The 11,799-nt window shown below is 51.6% G+C and overlaps 1 protein-coding gene across 1 annotated transcript; it reads right to left on the reverse strand.

Annotated features, from left to right (window-relative positions):
- Nucleotides 1–306: 306 nt before the first annotated feature.
- GAPDH (glyceraldehyde-3-phosphate dehydrogenase) lies at nt 307–5,643 on the reverse strand. Its single transcript, XM_005291303.5, has 12 exons — nt 5,277–5,643; nt 4,497–4,540; nt 3,663–3,762; nt 3,184–3,290; nt 3,002–3,092; nt 2,689–2,804; nt 2,445–2,526; nt 2,011–2,162; nt 1,775–1,853; nt 1,344–1,427; nt 1,016–1,113; nt 307–616 (listed from the first exon to the last, which is right to left on the reverse strand). Exons 2-12 carry the CDS (start codon nt 4,517–4,519, stop codon nt 547–549), a joined length of 1,002 nt encoding a protein of 333 aa, XP_005291360.1. The 5' UTR covers nt 4,520–4,540; nt 5,277–5,643; the 3' UTR covers nt 307–546.
- Between the last annotated feature and the right edge of the window lie 6,156 nt (nt 5,644–11,799).

Consider the following 11,799-nt stretch of genomic DNA (forward strand, 5'->3'; position numbering starts at 1 on the left):
TTGAGGGCTGCTATGCCAGCTGTCCACGCAGGGCTGGGGCAGCACACAGAGGGAACACTGTCCCATCTACCCGCCCCATCCCAAAAAGTCTAACCACACCCTGTCTTCTGGCATTTCCTAAGTTTTGACTGCTTGAATTAAACCTTAGTTTTAGTCTTGCATGAAATATTCTTAGTTTACAACAGCTGCATTTCCAGGCCAGTAACTACCATTCGGGGTGGTGGAAAAGTCCCAGGCTATGTCAGTGGCCACAGTAACATGTTATGATCCCTTTGTGGCATCTCCTGACAGACAGAGACAGGAATATTGTAGGTTAGCTATTACTTTATTTGAGAAAATGTGGTATAGAAACAGGTCAGCTTCTGTTAGCCTCTCCACCTCCCCCAAGCTTCAGATACACAGTAGAGGAATAGGGAAGACAGATGGAACAGAGCTGGCTTCTCGCTGCAGGCTGTAGAGCTGAGTGGTGGGAGGAATGAGGGTCTCCAGTGAGACTTTTCCCCCTACACCTCATTCCCCAGGCAGAGGCTGATCCATGCACCTGGCTTACTCCTTAGATGCCATGTGAACTAACAAGTCCACAACACGGCTGCTGTATCCAAACTCATTGTCATACCTGGAGACAGAAGTAGAGGAGCAGCAGTTAGGGATGGACAGACCCCTTGTACGTCCCCATGGGGAGTCCCCCCACACCAAGCCCCAGAACAACCTCCCTTTCCCCAGCTGGGAAAGATTGGAGACCGCAGTTGTTCAGATACTAGGGTCAACCTCATTCTATATGGAGGTTTTCCTGGGCAGATACTGCCTCTTTGCCAACCAAAAACTGCTGCTGCTAGCTGCAAAGTGTTTTCACTAAAATTCCAGCTAGACGCAATAGAGGGAGAGAATGCAAAGCTTGCCATGATAGGATCCTTGCCAGCCCAATTAAGTGACCCCCACGTCTCCCCTGGACTCCCAAACTATCCCAGAGAAACAACCCTCCAAATCCCTCATCCCCACAGCCTCTTCTCCATACCAGGAGACCAGTTTGACAAAGTGATCATTGAGAGCAATGCCAGCAGCTGCATCAAAGATGGATGAGTGGCTGTCGCCGTTGAAGTCACAGGAGACAACCTACAAGTGGGGAGGGAAGAGGGAAAGACTGTCACATACACCCCTTTTGTCCTCCGCTCCATCCTCCCCGCCCCCGATGTTATTGACACCCTGATACATGAACACTCCTGAAGGGGGAGGAAGGATTAAAGAATATTTGATGTTCCAAAAGGTTGCTTCCCTTTTCCCTTAATGTGAGGAGGTATTCACTCCATTTCTCCCCCAATCTGTTGAAAGGATGGCGAGTTTACCTGGTCCTCTGTGTATCCCAGGATGCCCTTCATAGGCCCCTCAGAGGCACTTTTCATCACCTTCTTAATGTCATCATACTTGGCCTGAGAGAGAGAGAGAGAGAGAGAGAGAGAGAGAGAGAGAGAGAGAGAGATCAGAGCATCCCAGACCCCATGGAGTGGCAGCTGCTTCCCAGGGAAGATTGCTCCAGTTTTGAGACTGCACAGCTGAGATGCATAGCTAGGACCCCATTATGCCAGGTACTATACCAGACAGGGGCAGCCTCTTGCATAATCTCTTAGAACAAGCAGCAACAAGGGGCTAGTTCCAAATATGATGGAGGCTGCAAAGCAGCTGCTCCCTGCCCCATAGGTTAAGAAAGTGACAGAAGCATTGGGGGTGCAGGGAAGTTGCTCCAGGGCCTGCCTGGTCCCCTTCCTGCAATACTCACTGGTTTTTCCAGACGACAAGTCAGGTCCACGACAGAGACATTGTGAGTTGGAACACGGAAAGCCATTCCAGTGAGCTTCCTGTGAGAGACAAGTGGATCAGAACAGGCTCCTGTCCCCCACAAGGACTTCTGCATATTCTACTGGGGAGAGGGCAAAGTGGGCCAGCTGCAGGTTCCCCACCCCTTCTGATGTCCCTGTACCCCCAAAGCAAGGGATGCACGGAACCGACACTCACCCATTCAGCTCCGGAATGACCTTGCCCACAGCCTTAGCAGCCCCAGTGGATGCTGGGATGATGTTCTGGGCAGCACCTCTGCCATCTCGCCACAGCTTCCCAGAGGGGCCATCCACAGTCTTCTGTGTAGCTGTCATGGCATGGACTGTGGTCTGGAAATTAAAGGGGGGGAGGGGGTAGAACAGAATCAACATCTACACAGAGCCTCACCCCACTGAACTAAGGTATTGCTCCCCCAACCCTCCCTTTTCCTCTATTCCAGGCAGCATTGGGAGCTGGTCTCTCCTGCTCTGTGGGTTCACAGCCACCATCTCGCTCCACCCAAAACTGAATTGGGAAAAGACACCCTCCAGAGCTCTATGGTTTGCCCCGCAGACAGAGCTGGTGTGGGGAGTTTTCAGGAATAAGTGGTTCTGTGCCTCCAGATCACCTACCATGAGACCTTCCACTATGCCATAGTTGTCATTGATGACCTTGGCCAAAGGAGCCAGGCAGTTGGTGGTGCAAGAGGCATTGCTGGAAGAAAAAGACAAGAGGTACAGTCAGGGCTCACCCCCCAGAAGGCAGTCCCTCTGCAGGAGGGGCCAAACATCACTCAGCTCCCCCACACACATTCACAGGAGAGGATAATAGTCAGCTCTGCACCTCAGGTTCAACCCTGATTTCCCCCATCCTCACCTGACAATTTTCAGAGACTTGTCATATTTCTCATGGTTGACACCCATCACAAACATAGGTGCATCAGCTGAGGGAGCAGAGATGACAACACGCTTAGCGCCACCCTTCAGGTGAGCCTGAGGGAGACAGACCAACATTAATAGAGTCCTCTACAGTTCTGGGACACCTTGCCCTCCCCCCCCCCAAAAAAATCCCAGTGCAATACAGCCTCAGACAGAGAAGTCTGTATACACCCACTTGCACCTGCAGGGGAGGGAGTCATCCCTACACCCTTTTCCTCCCATACCTAAGTCAGATGTGACCCATCACTCACGCTGGCCTTCTCTGTGGTGGTGAAGACTCCAGTGGACTCTACAACATACTCTGCTCCAGCATCTCCCCACTTGATGTTGGCGGGATCACGTCTGAGAGGAGACAAACAGTTTAGGAACTGCAGAGTTGTCAAATGCCCTCTCCCATAGCTCCAAAGGAAAGGGAAGGAAGAGTCATACTCACTCCTGGAAAATGGTAATTTGATTTCCATTAATCACAAGTTTTCCATTTTCAGCCTTGACAGTACCATGAAAACGACCGTGAGTGGAGTCATATTTGAACATGTAAACCTAGGGATAAAAACAGACAAAAGTTCAGTGTTGGCTGCATTCTCAAAGCTTCCCTATTTCAATCCTCAAAGCCCACTCATAGGTCTGTTAATGCCCCTCAATCCCGATTTATAGCCACGGGAACCCATGGGTGTAGTTTGCGGCAGCCTGTAGTGACCGTGCTCATCTGTATTTGGCTCAAATGGGAGTTCCCTGTCCTATTAAATCTGATCCCTCATCCCCTGGGTTGTTCTCTGGCTTTTACAGGGAAAGCATATATAGATAGATCTGACAACTTGCACTCCTTCCCCACCCCTTTTCACCCCACCTCTACCTCAGCACAAGCACCGGCCACACAGCAAGCTCAAAGTTAGAGATCAGGGTCCCACTCACCATGTAGTTGAGGTCAATGAACGGGTCATTGATTGCTACAATCTGGACTTTGCCAGAGGTGAAGGCAGCTCTGGTGACCAGGCGGCCGATGCGGCCAAATCTAGGAGAGGAACAGAAGAGGTTGGTACACACCCCCATTCAGGAAGGAAACCCCTGTTCTGATGGGGAGCTCGGACTTGGCTTCATCCAGACCCCTGGGATTCAAAGGAGACCCCCCCCCCCCCCACACACGCTACTCTATCCCCTTCCCCGCCAGTGGGGGGGGAGGGGGGAGGGAGAGAAGAGAGCTACTTCCCAGGCCGGAGGCGCAGAGGCCATAAGGTAGGAGGGGCCCCAGGGAGCCGCAGCCGTGCAAGGGGCGAGCAGAGATTGAGATTAACAGAGACACCCCCCCCCCCCGCGCCCCCAAAGGTCGGGCGCTAAATTTACCTCGGGCCCCGGATCCGGTTACTCCGCGAAGCCGCAGGAGAAGGTCACATTCCCCGGGCCCGGCGGGGACACACGATACCACGGCGCCCTTCCCGGGGCGGAGGCAGGAGCCCGGCATACAGCGGCGCTTTCCGCTCGGGGTGACTCACAGCCCCCCTCCCCCCAGCAGCCGCGGGGAGAAGTGAGTCATCCGGGCTAGGACCGTCCCGCCAGGGGCCCGCAGCCTCTGTAGCGGGGGGTGTGATGCAAGCCAGCCGCGGCCCAAGTGACCTTGCCACGCCCTTGGCGGGGGGGGGAAGGAGGTGGTGAGCCTCCAGCGCTGGTGACCGCCCCCCCCACTCAGGCCTTACACTGCCCTAGGGGCAGCCCCGCCGCGCCCAGCACCCCGCCCCTGCAGAGACTCACCCGTTAACTCCGACCTTCACCATCGTGTCTCTGCCGAAATGCTCCTGCGGAGAAGACGGGGGGGGAGGAAGAGAAGTGTGTGTGTGTGTGTGTGGGGGGGTGAGACACCCTCGAGGGACAGCGGGACCCGCACCCCCCCAGCCACGCACCCTGCCGCTGCTGCGCCCCGGGGGGCCGGGTCTCCAGCAAACTGGCCCCAAAGTACATAAGCCGCGGCGCCGGGCCGGAAAGCCCCGCCAGGCGGGGGACTGGGTGTGCGGGGATCAGAGCACCGGAGCCCCACGCGTGCGTGCGGGGCGGGACACAGGCGCCCTGTCGGGGCCTCCAAACCCACTTCCCCCACAGAGCGACTTCCTCCTCCCTAGGCCATCACCAGCTCCCGCGCCACCCCCCACGCTTCACTCCCGGCTCCGCTTGCAGCGCACGTCTGGCAGTTAACCCCCCCCACACACACATCGGGTTTTGTCGCCGCCCCCCGTCCTCCATTTTGCTTACCCCGCCTGAGCACAAAGGAGAATCCGAATTCAGCCAGAGCCTCACGTGCACCTGCCCCTACAACTTCTCAGCGCCCCCCGCCCTAGCGCCGGCCTCCTCCCTCTTGTCCCCAGGGTGCAGCCGCCCCCGCTCTTGGCCAGCACGTTCTTTATTCCTCCAGCATCCCGAAACCCACACTCCGTCCTCTACCACCCCAGAGCGGCCAGCATCGCTGCCCAGGAGCGCAGCAGGAGGCCACCCTAGTTGCAGTGTTCCGGCTCCACATTGTGGTGAGCCCTTTCTTACCTGGGGGCTGCCTCTGACCCGCACGCCTGCAGTAGGGGAAGGTAAAGGGAGGTAGGCTCGCTGTCCTGGCCTTTATAGATCCCCGTATGGTAATTGCTGGGCCCAGCCTTTTGAGAAAGCGTCAAATCAGAGGCGGAGGGCAGCAGAGAGCAGTGTACGTGCAGCCCTAATGCTACTGGGTTGCGTGTTTCCCTCCTCCCACACCCATTTTTGGCTGTTCTCTTGCACTCCCTATCCTACAAAGGAGAAGCGGGGCGGGGGCTCCCCCTCTCTCGTCTCTTGCAAGCCCCACACAGCCAATCTTTCTCAGATCTCTCCTGCGTCCCCACTTGCTGTGCGAGGGGAAGGCAGAGGGAGACTCCAACCCATGAATCCCGTGCACGTTTGTGAGAGGAGACACAGGCAATAGGATTCACCAGCTACACTGTAACCACAAACATAGGTAGCCCAACACAGCACCCAGGGCACAGGCCTAGCCATCAAGACTGAGGGGCACTAGGAGAGCTATAGAGGTAGGCTGACTGGAATAGAAAGAGGATTGTCACTATGTTCAGTGCCCAGCACAAAGGACCCATGGTGCTGGCTGGGACGTCTAGGTGCTACTGTAATACAAATAATAATAAGTAGCGTGCCCTGTGTGTCTGGGAATGGTGGACGCTGGTGAGTGAAATTGCAGGAGGGTTGCAGATTACACCTAATGGGCATAGTTAGGGCTGTATGTGAGGAGTCCAGGAATGGAATAGCAGAGGATTATAAAACAGGATTTAAGGGCTATAGCAGGGTTTCTCAATGGGGTTTATTCGGTACCCTCTTGTTTGGCTCCTGTGCACCCCCGCATGAGCCCTAGACACAGTGGGGAGAAGGATGGGGGGGAGGGGAAGCACATAGGAGTCTGAGGGGAGCCCTCTATTGGGGGCACCTGTTTTCAGGAGCTCTGACATTTTCTCGCAGGGAGAGGGCAAGGGTTCTGGAAACCCCTCCCGATCTTTCTCAAAGGCCCTGCATGGGGGATGGGACCCATGGGTCTTTCACTTGTGTGAGCCAGGGGTTTGTCTCCTCTCAGGCTGAGTTACAACTAGTGCTTTCTTCCATCCCGCTCACCGAAGACTGGCAGGAAAGTAACCGCATGCACCTCTATCATAAACACTATGGTAATATGACAAGAAGCCAAATCCAGCAGCTCCGATCTGAGATGGGGGCTGGGTTGGAGTTGCACAACCGCCCCTTCCCCCCGCCCCTTCCCCGCCCCTGGAAAGAATAGGGAACAATTGTCACGTGGACTGAGCCATGAAGGGGCTCAGACAAGCTACCAGCTGGAATCAGAGGAAACAAATCCACCAAACCAGTTCCACCCCCCCCCAGGAGCTTGCCAGGACACTATAGGGAGGATCCTACCGCCGCGGGCACCTTTCCCTCGGCTCAGCACTGCTGCAAGGAAGCTTACAGTGCTGCTGGCCCCAAGCCCTCCTGAGCTAAAATTGCCCTGGACTTTCATTGGCTCTGCGTTCCCCCTGAATTGCTTTAGCCAGATATGCTTAGAATGGGACTGTGTTTCCCAGACGCTGGCTGGCCTGGCATTCCCCACCCTCAGGCCAGGTTCCCACCAGGCTGCTCTCAGCAGCGTGAGTAACATTTAAATAAGGCACTGGGAGGCTCCTACCCGCTGGACGTGACTGCGGACATCCTGCCTACCACCTGACTAGCCTGCTCACATCAGTGGTGGCAGTGCATTTTCATTGGCTGGAGAACAGGCCAGAGCCTGGTAATGAAACAATTGTGTGTGTGAAGGGGGAGCGCCCACAGCACGAACAACTTGTCTTTGGCAGTGCCCTGCCTGGATACAATGCCTGCTTCACATCAGTTCACTGCACCTGCCTAGCCCAGATTGGGATCCTTGCAGCATGAGCTTTCTCACAGCAGCGCCCTGGCTACGCCCAGCCCAAGTTGGGATGCCCGCTATACAGGCTTCATCTCAGCAATGCCCAGCATGGGACAAGATGCCTGCGGAATAGGCATCCTATTTTAGGATTGAGAGCTGGAGGGTATTTGAAACTGCACATTTTTGATATCTCTAAGGAGTGTCCCTTTCATGAGAATGTGTGGGTTATGGAGATGTATACAGGTAGTAAACGAGGAGTAAAATCTTCCCCAGCCCTCATATCAGAGCTCAGTCTTCCAGGACTGTGTGGGTCAGCAGAGCAGGATCTGTAGGGATAGGAGGCAGCAGGGGAAAGCACAGATGGAAATGGGTAGCAGAGCAGATACCAAGGGGGGGCCAGAGACAGGTCACCTGGCTGAGGAGTAATCCAACTCCTCTTATCCAGCTGCTATTCCCAGTGCTACGAAAGTGGGAGGGAGCTAAGTTTAGCTCCAATTGAAGTTATGACCTTTAATTAAAGGCCACAGAGATGGTTTATACCACAACAGTGAAGAGGAACCAGGGAAGTGGGAACAATTTGGCACTTCTGCCTCACCAGGAGATGGGCTAGATCCTGGGCAAAACTTTATAGAGGAGTTAGGAAGAAGAGGGGACAGAGGACCTTTCTGGGACTACTTGAGCATTTGCACAAACACAAGGCCCTGTGTTTACTGAGTAAACACAAACGTTGGGAGGACTCTGTGCAGAGGGGAGGGGGCAAGTAAGACCAACCACCACAACAGCTGCAAACCGCTATGCCCCAAGCCTGCACGCCAACCAACACTCTCCCCACAGCCAATACTTCTGCCTTGCTCCTTATAGTGCCTCCTGTTGGGGGAAACCAGAACTGGAGTAGCTGAGAGGTAACCCCCACTGCCAACACTCCTGCTCCCCTCTACAGCACCTAGTCCTGGTCTTTCCTAACAGGAGAATACACTGGAGGTACTTAGAAGAACATAAATTGTTGGGCAAAGGTCAACATGGTTTCTGTAAAGAGAAATCATGTCTTACTAATCTATTAGAGTTCTTTGAAGGGGTCAACAAACATGTGGACAAGAGGGATCCAGTGGACATAGTGTACTTAGATTTCCAGAAAACCTTTGACAAGGTCCCTCACCAAAGGCTCTTATGTAAATTAAGTTGTCATGGGATAAGAGGGAAGATCCTTTCATGGATTGAGAACTGATTAAAAGACAGGGAATAAAGGGTAGGAATAAATGGTAAATTCTCAGAATGGAGAGGGGTAACTAGTGGTGTTCCCCCAGGATCAGTCCTAGGACCAATCCTATTCAACTTATTCATAAATGATCTGGAGAAAGGGGTAAACAGTGAGGTGGCAAAGTTTGCAGACGATACTAAACTGCTCAAGATAGTTTAGACCAAAGCAGACTGTGAAGAACTTCAAAAAGATCTCACAAAACTAAGTGATTGGGCAACAAAATGGCAAATGAAATTTAATGTGGATAAATGTAAAGTAATGCACATTGGAAAAAATAACCCCAACTATACATACAATCTGATGGGGTCTAATTTAATTACAACTAATCAGGAAAGAGATCTCGGAGTCATCGTGCATAATTCTCTGAAGACATCCACACAGTCAAAAAAGCAAACAGGATGTTAGGAATCATTCAAAAAGGGATAGAGAATAAGATGGAGAATATCTTATTGCCTTTATATAAATCCATGGTACGCCCACATCTTGAATACTGCGTACAGATGTGGTCTCCTCATCTCAAAAAAGATATACTGGCATTAGAAAAGGTTCAGAGAAGGGCAACTAAAATGATTAGGGGTTTGGAATGGGTCCCATATGAGGAGAGATTAAAGCAGCTAGGACTTTTCAGCTTGGAAAAGAGGAGACTAAGGGGGGATATGATAGAGGTATATAAAATCATGAGTGGTATGGAGAAAGTGAATAAGGAAAAGTTATTTACTTGTTCCCATAATATAAGAACTAGGGGCCACCAAATGAAATTAATGGGCAGCAGGTTTAAAACAAATAAAAGGAAGTTCTTCACACAGCGCACAGTCAACCTGTGGAACTCCTTGCCTGATGAGGTTGTGAAGGCTAGGACTATAACAGGGTTTAAAAGAGAACTAGATAAATTAATTAATGGCTGTTAGCCAGGATGGGTAAGGAATGGTGTCCCTAGCCTCTGTTTGTCAGAGGGTGGTGATGGATGGCAGGAGAGAGATCACTTATGGTTTGGAATATGCCATCTCTTTGTCTCTGTCCAGGCCTCTGGGACTGGAAAGCGGTTTCCTCTGCGTCTGCCATGAGGGAAGGGTTGAACGTGAAGCTAGTAGACGGGCACAGGGAGATGGAGGGATTTGTTCCCAGTCATCTCCTAATTGGGCTGCCAAGGACTGGGTATGAGAGTCTAACAAGGGGAATGCATGATCAGCAGCCGGTTCATTAGCAACCTCTCTGTAAGGCTCTGGCTTTTCTGTGACTTTGCTGCTTTTGGGAAAGGGAAGGAGGGATGGCAGATTCATATGTGGGGTTTGGCAAATGCAGGACAAGGGAATGAGACTTGAATGGCTGTTACATAAGTGTTAGGTCAGGCTGGGACAGCAGTGAACACAACAGAACAGTGTCTATGTAAGGCTAAGAGTGAGAGACAGAAGAGAGTGAGAGAGAGAGATTTTCTGTGGCAATACAGGGCTGGGGAGTCTTTCACCAGCAAATAATGTGTCTGGATTCAGCCAGTCTCTTAAACTGGTGGTGAGATGTGGAATGATCATGATTAGTACACTGGAAACACTGGAGCCCCTTGACTGAATCTCAAAGGGGAAACTGGAGCATGAAAGAACATGTCAGTAAACTGACACCAGAAGGTTGCACCATACTTAGGATGCTGCTGCCACCTGCTGGCAAAGAATCACCAACCAATCCAAATGAAGATTCATGGGGCAGGAGAATAAAAATGGACGTGGGAGGCTCCAAGGGGCTCAGGGGCTTTTTACTTTTAGGTTAGTGGTTCCAATCGACTCCAGGGCAGGGGGACTGGCTATCTCAGGGGCTTGAGGAGCAGAATACAGGGGTCTTTCACCTCTATGGTTCCTATCACCCTCACTTCTTAACATACCTCTTTTTCACAAATAATACCAGTCAAAAAAGGTCTTTTGCAGATAAGGTTTTACTGCTACTGATGTTGGGCTAATTTAACTCTACAAGACAAATCAATTATACATCTTTTTAATTACCAAATGTGTCCTTAAACACAGAAACTACTACAAAAACTAAAACATTGTTTATACAGATAAGAGAACAACAGGGGCATTAGCATTTCTGTAAGGTCAGACTTGAGGAGCATGGGCAGAGCAGTAGGGCAGCAGGTGAGGATTGAGGGGTATTGACAAAGGTGCAGGACTGCATAAGAAGGGGGCACTATCGGACCAGACTGAAAGGCAATGGCACAGTTGGGGGGTTGTTTGTTCAACCATCTTCACAAGTTACAGCCCCCTTGTCCCAGTTTCCAGTTTGGAGCACAAGACAAAAGGACAGGTTTCAGAGTAGCAGCTGTGTTAGTCTGTATCCGCAAAAAGAAGAACAGGAGTACTTGTGGCACCTTAGAGACTAACAAATTTATTAGAGCATAAGCTTTCGTGGACTACAGCCCACTTCTTCGGATGCATATAGAATGGAACATATATTGAGGAGATATATATACACACATACAGAGAGCATAAACAGGTGGGAGTTGTCTTACCAACTCTGAGAGGCCAATTAATTAAGAGAAAAAAAACTTTTGAAGTGATAATCAAGATAGCCCAGTACAGACAGTTTGATAAGAAGTGTGAGCATACTTACAAGGGGAGATAGATTCAATGTTTGTAATGCCTCAGACAAAAGGAGTTGAAGGGTTTCAAGTGCATATATACTGGGCACTTTGTTTTGAGTTGTCCCAAATGACAGGCTGAGTGTATGTAACTCCTGTGTCTAGGAAAAAACAATATACATCAGTCACACAGCAATCTGGAGCCATCCTGCCATCTGTGTACCAACCACCCCTACTACGATAATACAAATAATAAATAAAAAATATGACCCACCTCCACAAGGCTCAGCCTCACCACATCTCTCACCCCCACATCTCATGAAGAGAGGAACTTAGCTCCACAACCCCTTATTCCTCTGCTTTCCCCCCCCCCCAACCCAGCACTCAGATGTCCTCAACTCCAGCGCCCACCACATTCTTCATGACCCCCTGCCCTTTGGTCCCACCCACCTCCATGCCCCCCAGCTCCCATCTCTCCTGGTACCCCCACCCACAAGACTCCCCTCACCTACCTGTTCCCCTCATTTCAATGCTCACTCCTTTGTTCCCCTCCAGAGCTAACATCCAAGGCCACTGAACATTCCAATCCGATCCAACTTCAGCCCAAAACAGCCCTGGGCATCGCCTTCCATGACCACTCTCCAGATTCTGTCCACTTGTGATTGGCCAGGTCCGATGCCAAAGGGCTACCCAGACAGCATGTGCTCCGAAAGGAAGGAGTGGTGGGCCTAAGGGGAGCAACTAAGGTCCAAAAGTGGATCCTTCCCTCATGTTATCTTCAGCCAGCATGGATTCAGAATCCAAGAGCAGCAGCTGGGAA

The sequence above is a fragment of the Chrysemys picta genome, chromosome 1 (assembly GCF_011386835.1).
Source record: "Chrysemys picta bellii isolate R12L10 chromosome 1, ASM1138683v2, whole genome shotgun sequence".
Lineage (NCBI taxonomy): Eukaryota > Metazoa > Chordata > Testudines > Emydidae > Chrysemys > Chrysemys picta.